We start from the raw sequence: 18,112 nt of genomic DNA on the forward strand, positions 1-18,112 counted from the left end.
TTTGCTCAGTAATATGTTTTTTCCTTAAGTTTGATCCTTTCCCAAATTACTTTTGATAACCACAGATAGTGGGGTCCTCCCTTTTGTATTTTTCTTTATAGCAGGAATATACTTATTCTGAGTATTTTGAAATATGCTCTTAAATACTTGTTCCAAAGTCTCTAATCATCTATCCCATAGGCTATTATGGCAGTTCATTTTACCAAGCTCGAGTTCCATGCCCATACCGCTGCCCTTATTTGGGTTTGAAAAATTAATCTTTGACACAATATTTTTCTTTCTTTCAAACTCAATGTAAAATCCAATTACATCCTTGGAGTGCTTTTACTCTAAGGTAATCAATTAATCATGTGACATTGTAGGATAAGAAGCTGAATATAACTTGCTCTCTGCATACTTCCACAATGTGCTGCTGGAAGAAACTACCTTGAAAACATTCTATGAGCATTTCATCTAGGCTACTACTGCCAATCTAATTATTTAAACATATATAAATTAAAATCACCCGTGATGATTGTCATTCCTTTAACACCAAGTACCCAATCGTTGTTCTTGTATACATTGTAGTTACTCCTAGGAGCGCTGTTGACTGCACCCAATAGTGATTTATTTCCCCTTCTATGACTTGCCTCATCCAGACCAATTCTACACCCTAATGTCTTAAGCTAAGGTCAACTCTAAATATTGTACAAATCTTGTCTTTGATTTACAGTACCACCCCTTCACCTTTACCTGGCTTCTTATTGTTCTTGAATGCCATATAACACTTAATTCTCAGGAATCCCCAATCCTTATCAAACTGCACTTGTATTCTTGCACTTCTGTAACCTGAGGTACAACACTTCCAACCACAAGGCTGCAAACAACAATGATTTTAATGTATAACCATTTCTTTCCTTTTATAGTTTAACAATGCAAATAGTCTGTTGTTATGAAGATTACTTACTCCCTACCAATCACAGATAAATAGATCAATGGAAGCCCATTTTCCTCTATGTGAAGGTTCAGTGAAACAAGGGAGGATGAGGTTTTCTTATGTTAGTCCAAGTACGCAATATATACAAAGGGCACGGTGGTTAGGAGATAAGTTCAAAGTACAGAAGTGTATTTTGCATGTGAAATAACTTTATAAATAAAGTGCGCAATTTTTAACCTCTAAGTCTTTTCCATATTGTCAATAATTCTCTCTGTTGAAGTGAGGCTCCCCTCATCTCGAAGCCATTTTAATTTTCATGGAATAATTTAAATAGGATAGAATGTTGCATGATGATGACTCAGAATGATCTGAAGTTCTCATGTAGTCAAACACCTTCATTTGATATTTTCATACTGTCTACAATAGGACACATACACCTGGATCCTTTATCTGTTTATTCTTTTCATTCATCTGATCTGATATAGTCATGAAATGTAGTAAGATATTTCTCTTCCATTAGTGCTCTGCATAAAGGCGTCTGTACTCTCTGCTGCTTCATCTTGAACTTAAATTTAGAATTGCCTTCTATTTGTGAGGACAGGGCAAAGAGGCAGGATGAAAATCTACTTGTGTATGTGCTGTGGCATTATTCTGAATCCTACCTTAGTCATCCATGCTAACCCAGCCTAACATAGAACTGTATGTCTTCGAAAATAACTCTTCCCATCTCCACAATTCCTTTCTTTTGCCCTTTTTAATTTTCCCTTGAAGTATCTATCCGGTGAAAATGGCTCTTTAAATAGTCTTAAGATAAAATAAACACTCCAAAAATCTTCTTTGGCTATATTGCCAACGAGCTCATTTATAGACTTCAGCAACAAATTCACTGACCAGTTAAAAATAGCTTTTCTTCATTGAAGTCCTTCCAGGCTTTGAGCGCACACTAAACCCTGTCCCTTAATTGAAGGTGTTCATTGTTTCTCCACTTTTCTTCACAGATCCTCTCTCCTCTGAACACCACAACAGATATTTGCAATGTTGTCTGCTTGGATATTATATCACTTGAAGTTAGGCTTCCAAAACTGAATGCAGTGGGTGGAAATTCCTGGAAGTGTCACTCAATTATTAAAGAATGTGTGAAAGTTTCACAATATTGCAGAGAGTAATCTTGGTTTGGCAGAAGTACTGCATATTAACTTGGCCTGTGCTTCTAAATGAATCAAAACAAATTCAGCAAATTATAAGTGGCACGGTCACTCAGGGGTTTGTGATAATCTACAGCTGTTGCCTGAAGGATCCATAGCAGATGCAATACTTTTTTTTAATATATAGGTGCAAATCTCCTGGGACATTTTATCATTAGTTAAAGGAATAGGCTATTTTGTGATGATAGGGGCCTTTACATAAAATAGATTGTCATATCAGGGCCACTGATTTATTGGGATTATGTCAATAAAATTTTCAAAGTTTAGAGAAGATAGTTGAAAGCAGTGCTTGATGGCAAAAGGCTTCATTGCAAAGTACTGAGGTAAATGATCTGACAGTATTAACCCCAGATGAGGTTCTCCCATTTATTATGGCTCTTGACAGATATTACAAATCATTAAGCCCTGAGTAAGGAGGCATGAATAAATCCTCCTTCCTTTTTCTCCCACTGCCCTCAATTGGTGACAACATAGTTAATAAAATAAAGGATCCCTTTCCTTCTGAATGGCTTTCTCCCAGATCAAATGAATGTATCTTTTAAAAGGAGCCAATTTAATCAGACTTCCTTGAGATAAATGAAGAGTGAGTTTATAATTTACGAAACAAAATAACAACACAATACACATACACAGGTTAGAAATTAGAGACGAGTTCAAAATCATTTTTTAAAATGTTGAATGGATCAGTTTGAGTCCTGTGAAGTGTAGATGATGGGATGTTTTAACTATTACATGATCGAATGGTGGGCTGAATGGTCTTATGGTTAAGTTGGATGATATCAGTAGCACTGATATTGATTGTAATTGATGTGGGATACTTGGTTGTTGAGATTAGCTGAAAGGCTTTTGTCTGTTTCTTTTCAACTGTTGTTTTGCTTCCTTCTGACTGTCAACAAAGGGGGAGAGATAGACTTCCTTTCTTTTACCAGAAACGCAGGGATAATAGGAATTTTTTTCTCAACTGTGACTCTCACAGCACACACCTTCAACAACTAATATATGCAGGCTAGGGTTGAAATTGATTTTTTAACTCTGTTCTTGTGTTTTCTTGAACGGGTAAAATACAAACATGTCTCATCCAGACTGCTCGCTTTTCTCCCATCATATTCACAGACTCTGGTAACTCATAGAAAATTGTAGTTCAGTTTTCAGTCCCTTTCTCCCTTTGAAGTCCTTTTTTTTGAAACTTCCTTGACATCCATTAGGTGTGATATTCCAGGGTCTCCTTCAAAGCAGAGATAATCTATACAAGTCTTCAGTCAGTCACTGAATTATTTTACTCAGAATTTACATTTCAGTCATTTTTGGCTCTCTGACATCCTTTTAAAAAGCACCTGTTATGATGAAAATTTCAATATGTCCATTGGTGAGCCGGGTTATGATCTATGGCCGTATCAGGAGTCAATTTACTGTTTTGTAAATAACTAAGTCTTTGTAAATTTTGAACTGGATTTTCTGCTGGATTGCATTGTTTTAGTCAGTTTGCCTGGAATTGGCCAAATGTAGGCAAAGAACACAGGTGTAAGGCATGTTCAATGAAACTTGAATTTCTGATATCTTTCTCATTAGTGTAAACCTGCTTTAACCAGTTTCACCCACCAAATGGGACACATCTCAGTTTAAACTATTTAAAATTACTCTTATCATTATAATGCAAAAAATGCTTATCTTTTGGAGATAAACCCATTTTCAGAAAGATTAGTTAAACAGTACTAAGTCGTGACTCCTAATAACAAGGAAGTCTTAAAAGTAACATTTAAAAAGAAGCTAATTGTATTCTAAATTATTGCTCCATTGCACTGGGCATACAATAAATTTTGCTTTTGCCATTTCGCAAATGTGTTTCAGGAAATTTGAGAGAGGGAAGTTGTTTATTTAACTCAGACAATTTTGTGCATAATTTGTTTTTGGACCATCCATTGAATCCAAAAGCACAAATTCTATTGAACATTTGATAACTGATTTCAGTGTATGTCTGTCAGAGATAGCAAGAACTGCAGATGCTGGAGTCAGAGTCTAACACAGTGTGGAGCTGGAAGAACACAGCAGGTCAGGCAGCATCAGAGGAGTTTAGGAATGTCGATGTTTCGGGCCAGGACCCTTCTTCAGAACTGAGAGTTGTGAATTTTTGGAATTCTTTACCCCAGGGGATGTGGAAGCTCGATCTTTCAGTATGTTTAATGTAGAGATTGATAGATTTCTGATTACCAGTGGTGTAAATAATTATGGGAATAGTATGGGTACAAAGCATTGAAGTGTAAGCATTGAGGTAGACAGGATAGTGAAAAAGGCATTTGGTATGCTTGCCTTTATTGGTCAGTGCATTGCATATAGGAATTGTGCTCTCATGTTGTGGCTGTATAGGACATTGGTTAGGCCACTTTTGGAATAATGCATTCAATTCTGGTCTCCCTGTTATTGGAAGGATGTGGTGAAACTTGAAAGGGTACAAAAAAGATGTTGCCAGAGTTGGAGCGTTTGAGCTAAGGGGAGAGGCTAAATACACTGGGGCTATTTTCCCTGAAGAGTCAGAAGCTGAGGGGTGACGTTATAGAAGTTTATAAAATCATGAAGGGCATGGATATGGTCTGTAGCCAAGGTCTTTTCCCCAGGGTGGGGGAATCCAAAACCAAAGGGCATAGATTTAAGGTGAGAGGGGAAAGATTTAAAAGGGACCTAAGGGGCAAAGTTTTTACACAGAGAGTGGTGCGTAAATGGAAAGAGCTGCCAGAGGAAGTGGTGGAGGCTGGTACCATTTTAACATTTAAAAGGCATCTGGATGGGTATGTGAATAGGAAGGGTCTACAGGGATATGGGTCAAATGCTGCCAAATGGGAGTAGATTAATTTAGGATATCTGGTCGGCATGGACAAATTGGACCAAAGAGTCTGTTTCAATGCTGTACAGCTCTATGACTCTATGACTCCATATTTGAACACTTAGGATTGTACTAAATGGCAGAGCAGATTTAATTGGGTGAATGGCTTACTGCTGTTCCTGTGTTCTTCAACTAATGATGAATAACAAAAAATGGACATTACTATTTTCTGTAACAGTTAGAGTAGTTGAGCTGTTTGAATGTTAATGCTAGAATTCTGAGAAACAGTGCACAACACATGGGCATGATTGCCTCATCTGCACCTAGTTACCAGAGAAACAATTATAGACACTAACTCTGAGTCCAAATGGCTAGAGAGGTTTATGTCTTAATTTTAATCAAGCTATTAAAAAAACACAAAAGACAATTCAAAGAATAATCATAATCACATAACTGAAATAGTGAGAAACAGGGAATACTAATTTTTAAGTTCTTCTTATAGTTTATTTGTTTCTCTGTTGGGAATCATTTTAGATTGGAAAACTTCTGCCAGATTCATAACTCAGCAGAAAAAGCTATGCCATTAAAAGATTCTTATCTATATGCTCAGCGTCCAGTATACAATATTTGAACGTGCTTTTTAATTGAAAACATATGAAGCAGCTCATAGTATGGTAAAACTTCAACTACATCTGATGACCCAAATTTTAAAAGAGTAGTTCCAAACTTGATGTTAAGAAAATAATTTGAGTCAAAGCAAAGAGCTGCACGTGAGTGTTGAGCATTTTGTCTTGTCACCTGCACTTTACTATCAACTAATGTTTCGTTCATCTCTGTTGCTGATGAAAATTATTGCTCTTACCTTGCCTGTGGGTGGTTCAGGTTTCGTCAATGAGATATGTCTAGTCTTTGCTTTTTTCTTAACATTTTCACGTTGCTTGCGCTCATATTCCAGCTTTGGGAACAGAAATAAAGGCTATTTTATTAACTGAGTTAAGAATAATTTCCTCATTAAGATTATGCCATGCAAAGTCAGAGAAAACACTTTCAATTCTTATCTTTTTATTATTACTGCATGGGATATGAGCATTGCAGTGAGCATTTGCTGCCTATCCCTTCAGAAGGCAGTGGTGAGCCACTTTTTGAACCACGGCAGTCCATCAGTACAGTCAATCCTGTCACTTCTTTCAATGGTTTGATCAGTGGTCAAAGGGACTATCAGCCCCAGGGTAGACAATAGGGGAGGCATGTGTACAATTTATCTTCAAGAAAGAGAAAAACTGGGAATCTCCAGAAAATGGTTGCATATATACCAGAAAGAAGCAGATTTGCATTCGGTAAAACTTTAAGAAAGAGCCAGACTAGTCTCATTTCAGGCACACCATTTGAACAACAATATGCACTGACCTTCACAAATATATGTTGGTCACGTTTGCAAGTGACTGGAGGCCACAAAGCAAGATATGGGACGAAAGGTATCAGAAGGAAGCAACAGGGAGGAGGCTTCCAACAACGGAAAGGAGAAAATGTTGTTTTGTTAAAACTACAATGTTTTGTTCTTCAATTTTCATTCTCAGGTATAATGTTGATATTTATTCAGGAGAATTCACCTTGTTGTCCCCAGTTTCATTATTAAACTCATGTGTGTCGCTACATTTCTGATCAAATGCTCTTGAGATGATCCAAAAATAAGTTTTAACCGTTTGTTATCTCAAATAGGTAACTCTTATTGATTCCAGTGTGATAATGATGTAATTCTGGGACTCTATTATGAATAAAGATTTAAAGGCTCTTTCTGTTCTATTGAAGGATGCGTTCAAAGGTCCACAAGTCAGACTAATATCTAGTATGTAGCAACCCTCTACACAATCTGTATGTTATGAAGATTTCCTCCCAATGTCAAATTGATAGATCAATGGAAAACTATTTCCCTAAATGTGAAATCTCAGTAAAAGAACGGAGGGTTATATTTTTCCAAGTACATAATACGTACAAAGAACAAGATGATTAGGAGTGGAAAACGCAGGAGTGTATTTTGCTTTTGAAATAACTTTACCAGTAATGCACACAATTTTTAACCTCTAAATCATTTCCACATTTTTGGTAACTTTATCTGTTGAAGTTTGGTTCTCCTCTTCACAATAGCATTTTTATTTTCATGACTGATGTCATTGGGAGTATAGGTAAAATAATGTAGGCCTTTTCAGAATATCATGAATGCAACTCCGAATGATCTGATGTTATCATGTAATGGCCTACTCCTTTTCCCATATTTTTCAACGAACTAGTGAAAAAAACGAAGTAGGTACTACATTTTTCTATAAAAATTAGAGTTGTTGCGCTGACTTTCTGTTAAAGCTAGAAGTCTGAAAATTGAGCAGACTGCAATGTGTTCAGATTGCAGCATCTGCCTTTAGTTAACAGAGAAAATTAGGTCTGGGCCCAGATGGTTTGGGAAGTTTATTGTTTCAAATCAAATTTTTAATCAAGTTATTAAAAATGTGTAAAAGATAATTTTATGAAGGTTAAATCTTGTTTGAGTAATTTCCTCGAGTTCTTCAAAGTTCAAACAGAAAATGGTTGCAGAAATGCTACACCCTAGCAGATTTGCACTAGATAATATTGGATATTTTCTAACGAGCCTGTTCAGGGATGTTATGATACATCTCTGGAGCAGGTAGGACTGTGAATTACACTGCACCACACGCGCCCCCAGTTAAAACTGGAAAGAGCCAGGCTAGTCTCATTTCAGACACACCAATTGAACAACAATATACAGTGACTTTCCCAAATATATGTTGGTCAGGTTTGCAAGTGACTGGAGGTCACAAAGCAAGATATGGGACGAAAGGTGTCAGATAGGTGCAACAAGGAGGAAGCTTTAAACAATGGAGACAAAGTAATAAGATTGGTTTATTCAAGCTACAAATTTCAACTCCACAATTTTCATTCTCGAGTATGCTGTTAGTGTTCATTCAGGTGAATTTACCTTGTTGTCCCCAGTTTCATTATTAAACTCATGTGATAGCTACACTGATGAACAAATGCTCTTGAGCTGATCCATTATCTCAAATAGGCAACACTCATTGACTCCTATGTGATGATGATGTAATTTTGGGACACCATTATAAATAAAGATCTAAAGACTCTTTCTGTTCTATTGAAGGGTGCATTCAGAGCCCTATGAGTCAGACTAATATCTTGTATGTAGCAACCTCTGCACAAAACTGGACACAAGGTTCACTACAGCTTGTGGGACATTGAAATTAGCTCCTCATTGTCCCTGTTCAGCTGAATGGAGCTGTTAAGCATCAACTAATCTTACTGAAGTTCAACGTGGATGCCAAGCTTTAAATTGAGTGACTCATTGTCTCACATTGCAAGGTCAGCTGACATGGGTGATCACATAAACACTAACACTGACCCAAATAAAAACTGAAAGAACTGCAGATGCTGTAAATCAGGAACAAAAACAAAGTTGCTGGAAAAGCCCAGCAGGTCTGGCAGCGTCTGTGAAGGAAAAAACAGAGTTAATGTTTCGGGTCTGGTGACACTTCCTCAGAACTAACACTGACCTGTTCAACCAAATGAGCTGCATCTTCAGATTTGGGTTTTTCTGTTGAACTATGCTTTACTTTTCCATTAGATTTACGTTGACGGTCTGCATGATCTACCTTTTCGAGAAAGAGAAGCAAAGGTTATTTTGGTTAACTGAGATGATCATGATTCCATCATTTAATATTGCCTTTAGTGAAAAGTCAGAGAATGCACTTTTAACCTTGTTAAACTGCATTTTTTCAACACTCATTTGAATCTTCCCATACTAAAGTGGAAACGTCAGTCAGTAAATCATCTCCAGTCAAAAGCAGTGCAAAACTGACTATCATGAGATGTAAATAAGAAGTGATAGGGAACAGTCCAACAAGACCAGCCCGAGAGAGAGAGAACTTCACCAAAGAGAGAGGAGAAAAATTGGATTTTCAAAGAAAGGAGAACGTAAGATTCCACAAGAAAAAGGTGACAAACTGTGTCTCCAAATACAGAGGAAATTTCTTCAAAGAGAAAATATCTCAAATAAATCTGAGTCCGAGAACCCAGAGAATTCTGCAAAGAAGCATCAGAATTACCTGAATTGTGATGGACCAGAAGCTCCATGTTGAAAGAAATCTCTCAGAGAGCTGAGAACTGCTTGGAAGGACTTCCATTCATTATTACATGAGTTCTGCAGTCCATAGAACATGATTATGCCAAATCTTTAATCGAACGCTATGGAGGAAAACTGACAGGAAATTTTAGCAAGCAAACCAATTGCGTGGTAACGGGTCAAGAAGGTGAATGAGCAAAACTGGACAAAGCTGAGAGCCTTTGAACAAAGCAAATTGATGAAGATGGACCGCTGGATCTAACTCGTAGAATGCTGGGTAAGAGATTCAAGTGTGAGGTTGCAGCTGAAAATAAGGTTAAAAAAATCAAATATGAATGCAAGAGAGACTGGCAGTGTCTTGGAAAGAGGTGAACACAGCAAGAAGATCTCACTGACATTGATGAAACAATCTGAAGATAAAAGGAGCAGTCCATCAATACCCAAAAATGGCGCATCTTCAACCTTTCAGCAAGCAACCTGCAGTGAAGTATTAACCGCTGTTGCAACTTTAGTGAAGGAGGAGCAGAGTTTGCTGTGGGTGGACAAATACAAACCTGCAGTGCTGAAGAGTACTCAACCGGACTTGTTATATAAATACAAGAGCAGGTCAGAGGCTAGGAATACTGCAGTCAGTAACTAATCTCCTGACTTCCCAAAGCCTGTACACGATCGACAAGATACAAGTCAGGAGTGTGATGGAATACTCCCTGCTTGACTCGATAGCTGCTCTAACAACAGTCAAGAAGCTTGACACCATCCAGGACAAAGCAGCCTGCTTGATCGGCTACACATCCACAAACATCCATTCCCTCCACCACTGTTGGTCAGTAACAGCAGTGTATACTTCCTTCAAAATGCACTGCAGAAATTCACCAAACATCCTGAAACAGCACCTTCCAAAATCACCAGCAGTTCCATCTAGAAAGTCAAGGGCAGCAGATACCTGGGAACCCCGTCACCTGCAAGTTCCCCTCCAAACTGGTCACTATCCTGACTGGGAAACATATTACCATTCCTTCACTGTCACTGGATCAAAATTCTGGAATTCCCTCTCTAAGGGCATATGGGGCTACCTAAGTCACATGAACTTAACAGTTCTAGAAGGCAGCTCACCACCAACTTCTCAAGGGAAACTAGGTTCAGGCAATAAAATGCTGGTCTAGCAAGCAATGCCCCATGTCCCATGAGTAAATCAAATTTTAAGAAGTTATCACAATTTCTTTTGGTTAATAGCAAGTTCTTTAATATTACAGCCTTTTACAATTTGCTTTATGAGATCAGGGCATCCCACCACATTGTCAAAAGTGATTCAAAGGCTACAGATCGAAATGATGGGTTCACTGGTTCATTGGAGCCCTTTTGATTGTTTTTTCTGAGAGATATGCTCACAACTTGCGGCAGCACTCTTCTCTTTCCATAAGTCTCAATAAATACTGTCTTGCTTATTCACTTTCCGGCTTTGAAGAAATGCACACATTAGTTTCACATAGTAGGTAGAATTTCACACCATGCTTGAAACCTCAAAAGCAAACCTTGTCAGTGCCTTATTTGAGGGATCCAGGATCAGAAGCTGGGATGGTACCTACTGAGACCCACACCTTGCCTGTGCTGCTAAAGCTCCTCAATACCCTTAACCGTAAATCCCTGCTTTCCATTGTCACTCGTCTCTCCTTGGATTTCTCAGTTATCCAGGGTTCTTGTTGGATGCAGGACCTTCAACAGCCAGTACCTTGCCAGTAGCACTGCTGATCAATAAAGAGTTGCTGGCCTCAGATTTTCGGAAAGTTCTCACGGGTTGTTTTGGTATGCAGGTTGGCGGGTCTCTCCCCTGGGGATCTTTGATACTGTGGAAGGACCACGGTCTATTTAGGTGCCTTGACTTGGCAGAACATCTACAAAGGAAGCATTATAGGGTTCTCAGCGACTCTACAGTGGGAAGGCAATACATCCATATTAAGTACGGTTCAGTGTCAGTGATTATGGTCAAAGTATTTCATTAATTTGACTGTCGTGGGAGAATAGCTTACAGTGATGCAAGAAGTGAATTGTGAAGGTGAGTCTGATAACTGGGTGAATGTGTGATGATAAGGATGTGAGTATGAATGTTAGGCATGAGTTGCAATTAATAAAGATTGTTGATAGGTGAGTGACAGCTGTTCATAGGACGAGCCACCCCCATAGCCTCCACACCTGACAGTGTGAAAAATTACCTACATATATCCAAACCAAAAAAATCAGCACAAATCCAATTTTGATACTTACCATGTCCTTAAAACTACTCTCAATCATCAGCAAAGTTTTGGAGCATGAATCATCAATCTTTGAGAATAGAAATGAGAGAATTTCTTTTCTCTCAGCACTTTTTGCGACTTTGGAACTCGCTGCCTCAGAAGATGGTGGAGTTGGGATGATTGAATATTTTTAATGTGAAAGAAGGGAGAATATTGTTAAACAGGGAATAAAAGTTGATCAAAGGGGGAGGAAATGTGGAATTCAAATCACAAACAAATTAGCCACCGTCTTACAGAATGGCAGAGCAGGCCTGAAGGATAACAATCAGCAGATTTTCTCCTTCCCCGGCTTAATATAATTCATACCTTTGTCTAACTATCATCCTCTCTCTTTGGGATTGATCTCTATCTACCCACTCATTCCTTCACCACCGTGCACACCTCCTGACAGTATATATGCCACCTTTTCCTAGCTACTATCAGTTCTGAAGAAGGGTCACCGGACCCAAAACATTAACTTGCTTCTGATTATAACTACTATAACACCTTATCTTGGGGAAGGTCACCAGGCAATGGTGATAGTCATTCTGGTTATCTAGGACATTGGCTACCAATTCAGTGAGTTTGACTACATCAGGCTGTTACTTAGCTCTTTGAACTCTGGCAGAAGTCTCCTGATGTGAGTGAAGAAGACATTTCCATTTACCATGCATAGGTCAGTGCCAATTGTCCGCCCAGTTTTATTTTACTTGTAGACTAAGATATGGCATATGAATAAACATTCACTGACGTTGACAATTTATGTAAGGTCCACAAATGTTTTACAATGCTGCATCTAGGTTGCTGGGGTAGACTCCTGCATTGCCCATCATAGCTATCTGGTCTGAATCTGCAAATTAACAGACAACTAGATGTGGGCCTGCTGACTGCAATGGAAGAAATGGCTTTGGATTATTTACACAATAAGATCCCTGTACCAATTTTTAACCATTTACTGTCCAGAATATTTTGAAACTCTTTCTATAGTTATTAGATTACAATATCGTATTAGTCCTAAATTCTATCATAAATACGAAAATGTTGTGTTTTGTGAATTGCCATCTGGACCATACATATAACATATATCCTTCAGGTTTTTACTACTGTCTCTTTCATTCATCAAACCTACTGTTTACCTTTAGTTCAGATACTTCAGGTTTCTGCACATCTCTGGCTTCAGTTCCCTTTCTAATTAGTTCATACACATGGTCCTTATGCGTCAGCTGATATGGATCTTTTGCAGGTAACAGCTTCAAGAGAAGAAACATATGCTATTTTAGAATCCAAAACAAAAAATAATTCTACCACCCTCAGATATCATCAAAATTATACCTCTGTTGCTTTGTAAGATATCTTTGACGGTCAATAGCAAATTATAATATTAATAACTAATGCAAATAAAGAAACTGATTGTGGGGAAAGAACCAGTAATTATATATTCAAAATAGTGATTGACATTTGTTTGATTAGAACTTCAAATAAATATGCTTTCAGTTAGAAAAACAGTCACTTTGATATCTCGGTGAAACTAAATTGGTTGTTTTGAACTTAAAGTATGTCCAGATTGGAAATCTGGAGGATGAGCAATCGAATTCTACAACAGTATCGCATAGGAGAAACCTCATCAACCTGATACAGTGAGAGTTATCAAATTAGTACCACTTCCTCACTCATTTCCCATAGCTTGTTTTATTTTTCTCCTTCATGCATTTAGTCAATACACTTTTGCAAATTGTCATTGCTTCCAACACATTACCAGGCAGTGCATTGCAGATCACAATAACTTGCTATGTATGTCCTCATGTCCTCATGTCACCACTGATTCTTTTAGCAAACACTTCTTGTTCCCTCTGGTTATCAACATATCTAACACTGAGAATGGTTTCTTCTCACTTCTTCCACCATTTGTAATTTTAGACAGGACAATCAAGTCTCCTCTTAACTTACTTTGTTGTGAGGAGAAAAACGACAAGTTATCCAATTATTCATTTATTCATTCACGGGATGAGGGCATTGCTGGCTAGGCAGCATTTATTGCCCATCCCTAATTACCCAGGTGGCAGTTAAGAGTCAACCACATTGCTGTGGGTCTGGAGTCATATGTAGGCCAGACCAGGTAAGAATTGCAGTTTCCTTCCCTACAGGACATTAGTGAACCAGATGGGATTTTCCCCCAACAATCAGCAATGGATTTATGGTCATCATTTGACTCTTAATTCCAGATATTTTATTGAATTTGAATTCCACCATCTGCCATGGTGGAATTCGAACCTGGGTCCCCTGAACATTATCTGCGTCTCTGGATTAACAGTCCAGTGATAATGCCACTAGGCCATTGCCTCCCCATGTAACTGTAATCCCTCATTCCTGCTACAATTCTAGTAATTCTCTTCTGTACCCATTTTAAGACTTGGACGTTTTTCATAAAGTGCTAAATAACTCACTTACTGACAAAAGGGAAGGAGACGGAAAGCAAGAAACTGCAGGCCATCTTTCATTGAGAAAATGTTTAAAATTATTATTAAAGAAGCTCTAGTAGGATATTTAGAAAAATCCAAGGAATTAAGTTGAGTCAGCGTGGTTATATGAAAGAAAAATCAATTGACTATAGTTATTTGAGATAGTAACCCAAGCTGTGGATAAAGGGGAACCAGTGGATATACCATATATGGATTTCCAGAGGCATTTGGTAAGATGTTACATCAAAGGTCTTTGGAGAAAATAAAAGCTCCTGTAATAGAGGAGAACATACTAGCCTGAATGAAGATTGGCTAGTTCACAGAAAACAGAGAATATGTGAACATGAGACATTTTCTAGTTAGCTAGATATAACAAGTGGTTTGCCATGGGGATCAATGCTATGGATTCAATGTTTTAGAATTTTTATATATTACTTGGACGAAGGTACAAAAGGCATGCGTGCTAAATTTTCTGATGACACAAAGATACATAGGAAAGTAAGTTATGAAGGAGAAATAGAGAGGCTACAAATAAATATGAAAGCAAAATACTCCAGATTTTGGAAATCTGAAAAAAAACACAGAAAATGCTGGAGAAATTCAGAACATCTGGCCACATCTGCAGATAGAGAAACAGAGGTAACGTTTCATATCCAGTATGACTGTTCTTCAGAACTAAAAGCAATTGGGAAATGTTCAAATTTTCTGATCTGATACCTGGATTGGATGTATCGTCTTATTATGAGCAAACAGTAAACATGCAGAAAGAATGTTTGCTATTGTGGGAGAATCTAGAACTATGTACTTAACAATAAATTGTCATTAATTTAAGATAACGATAAGGAGAAATATTTTCTCTCAGCGGGTTGAGTCTTTGGAATTCTCTTACTCAAAAGGCAGTAGTAGGAGAGTCCTTGAATATTTTTAAGACAGAGGTAGACAGATTCCTGATAAGCAAGTCAGGAATAGTCTGTTAGGAATGTGAAGCAATCAGATCAACCATGATATAATTTAGTGGCAGAGCAGGTTTGAGGGGCTAATTTGCCTATACCAGCTCTTAATAAACATGTTTGTATGTCTGGCATTTAGATTTGAACAAAATATCTCAGCTAAGGCCGGATCAGTGACTTATAAATTTTAATGTAAGCTTATTGCTTTTGTACTCAAATCCACTTTTACCAAGGTCAATGGTTCATAAGGTTTTGTTTCACAGTTCTCTTAATTTATTGCATTGCCTTCAAAGGTTTTGTGAACACACACCACATTTCTGCTGTCTATTTAAATTTGCACCATTTAGTTGATAGTCTTTCCTTATTCTTTCTACCAAAATGTATCATTTCTCATTTTGTGTTGAATTTCATCTGCCACTTTTGTGTCTAATTTGACAACCTATATCCTCCTGAATTCTGGGATAACACAGTGTGGAGCTGGAGGAACTCAGCAGGCCACGCAGCATCAGAGGAACAGGAAAGTTGATGTTCCGGTTCAGGACCATTCCTCAGATTTTCCTGACCCGAAACGTCAACTTTCCTGCTCCTCTGATGCTGCCTAGCCCGTTGTGTTCCTCCAGCTCCGCACTGTGTTATCTCTGACTCCAGCATCAGCAATTCTTACTATCTCCTGCTGAATTCTCATTGCTTACAATATTTGTGATTATGGTCTCATCGAATAAGTTTGAAAGTTTCCTGTGTATATTCAAGTACAGGTTATTAATATGCATTAAAATGAATAGTGCTCTGATTACTAATCCTTTAATCTGTAAAAAAAAAATCATCTTTACTCTTTCCTTTCTGTTTCTTGACCATTTTTGTATTCATATCACTTTAGTCTGATAGGTTTGATAACAAGTCCATGAAGTGATACTTTGTCAAATGCCGTTTCAAAGTTCATGGACATAACATTAACTTCATTAGCTTCGTCAACCCTCTCCCTTACTTATCATTAAACCTTAAGAGCATGGGAAGAGGTTCTTATTTGACTATAAAGATCAAGGAAATCTCCAAATCTTTTAAATTTGTGGATAGTTTTGAGTACTGATATTCATTCAGTAGGAAGAATAAGGAAATCATATACTTTGGAAACCGCGTTAGAAAATAAGCGTATAAATGCAATAGAAGAATGATGTGATCTGGAATACAGATAAACAAATCACATAATGTAGTAACGTAAGTGAAGAAGGTCAGAAAGCATAATAAACAAAGCACGTTAGATTTGACAGTAGGAATAAGCAGCTCATTTTCCAGACCCCAGGAGCGCCACTATGATCAGTTCTTGGACCCAGGCTTTGTCAATGATACATATGAGGGGACTGGGGAAGTTGAGATATGGAACATGAGCAAGTGTGAAATAAGCCAACTATAAGTAAAAATAGAAAAGTAGAGTATTTTTTAAAAGGTGAGAGATTTAGTAAATGTTGAGATTCAGAACGATCCATACATCCTTGTAGGTACAGCAAGCAGTTAGAAGTCAAATGGCATTTAGCACTTATTGCACAGTGATTGAAGTATAAGAGTAAAGAAGTCTTGCTGCAATTAGAAAGGATTTTGGTCAGACCACTTCTGCAGTACTGTGTACAATTTTGGTCTCTAACTAAGCAAGGAAATGATTGGTTTATTGGGAGATCAATGAAGGTTCACCAGTTTGATTCTGGGATGGAGGATTGAAGATTAAGAAATGATTGGCTAGAATGGACCCAAGTTCTCCAGAATTTAGAGTAACTAGAGGTCATTATGTAAAAATGCATGCAAGTCTTAAACAGCTGCCAGTGGCCCACCAATCTGTTTCGTCAGAGTTTGGTGAATCTTTGGAACACTATCTCAGTAAGACTTGTGCATATTTAGTTGCTGACTATATTTAAGACATGGATCAATAGATTTTTGGGCAATAGGGAAATCAAGAGTTATAGCATCGTACTGAAGAATGGAATCAACATAGAAATTCTGCCATTAACTTACAGAATGTTAGAACAGACCCGAGGGCAATATGGTCCATTCCGGCAGCTATTCCTTAAGGTGTTATGTTCTTCTTGATTTAAGAGAGTATTGTTTAATATTGCTTTACGAGCACCCTTTCCTCTCTTTTGTTTCTATAGGTATTGGATGCATCATGTGCATTCTTTGACGCTGTTCTGCTTTTATTGGGCTGCCACTGTTCTTAGTCCCTAGTATCCTGGTTCTTATGCTAGAATGAGGCTATCTCTCACTCTAAATAATAACTCTCTTTATTTGCACTTATATATCTTTACAAGTTACCAAACAGATCTGTCAGTTGTCTACCTCCTGTTCCATTACAGGTTTCTCTCTAGACTCTCTCATAGTGTTCTCTATATAGCTGATATCAGAGTAGCCTCATCAGGTACATAGCCATTATTACCATATTAAATCCCATATGTTTTTCTTTCCTGTGGCATTAAATTGGGAAAGAAGTTATATTAATTTGGAATGGAATCTTGGCTGAACCATTCTGAGAACATGGTGAGCAGTTGTCATCCCCAGACAAAATATAGTGGCTATTTGGGTGCTGTATTATTGTTATTAGCTATTACATAATATTATTTATTGTAGCAATTTACCACATGTACAGGAGATAGGGGTCTCATCTTTCTCACATTTTCCACCCTTGCTTGTGCCATCCATACCTGTTCATTTGGTTTACTGTCATAATCTAGCTTGAAAAGCAGAAGAGAATGTAATGTTCGCATCGAAATAAATACATTTTTCCCAGAAGGAATTGTATTTTGGCATGAAGTCAGGAAAAATGCAGCTGTTTAGAAATTTGTTTAAACTGAATTTTAGTCTTGCAGTGATAATCACACACCAAGCACGTGCTGTAATCTGGAGGTCAGATGCATATTGCGATTTGAGCCTCAGAACTCATTAGAATATGGCTAGTGAGGTGTCAGCATCATTTGTCCACAGAAAGGCAGTTCTCAGGGGTAAAGAGGACCAATTTGATCCAAGTCCCTTTCTGGTATAGATTCTAGGATGGGGAAAGAGGGCACAGCAGCTCAGGCCAGCAATCCTCCTTCCCTACTTCTGCCCACATTTTAAGATAAATTTTAAAAAATACACTTACCATTTGGATGGAGGGATCTTCCTTCAGGGAACACTTGCTAAATCATATTAGGAACCAGAACTTTCTACGCAGCACCAACACATTTCTGGGAAAGGTCCTCAAACAAGTATCAAGCTAGTGGCTTTATTTTTAACCTATGGTTTGATGCACGGTTTTTCAGAATCAATATGGTTCTTGAAACTTTGAGAGTAAGTTCACTTACTTATGAAATATGTAGCACATCCAA

At 37.8% G+C, this 18,112-nt stretch overlaps 1 protein-coding gene across 1 annotated transcript in view; it reads right to left on the minus strand.

Moving 5' to 3' along the window:
• The window catches only part of LOC109911355 (rho guanine nucleotide exchange factor 4-like), a 74,026-nt gene extending 56,514 nt beyond the window's left edge, over positions 1-17,512 (minus strand). The window contains exons 1-4 of the mRNA XM_048604126.1: positions 17,450-17,512; positions 12,490-12,603; positions 8,515-8,613; positions 5,802-5,894 (exon numbers count right to left, since the gene is read on the minus strand). Coding sequence (XP_048460083.1) covers positions 5,802-5,894; positions 8,515-8,613; positions 12,490-12,603; positions 17,450-17,512 — 369 coding nt within the window. The remainder of the gene's footprint in view (positions 1-5,801; positions 5,895-8,514; positions 8,614-12,489; positions 12,604-17,449) is intronic.
• Positions 17,513-18,112: the final 600 nt, after the last annotated feature.

The sequence above is a fragment of the Rhincodon typus genome, chromosome 13 (genome assembly GCF_021869965.1).
Source record: "Rhincodon typus isolate 14 chromosome 13, sRhiTyp1.1, whole genome shotgun sequence".
Taxonomy (NCBI): Eukaryota; Metazoa; Chordata; class Chondrichthyes; order Orectolobiformes; family Rhincodontidae; genus Rhincodon; species Rhincodon typus.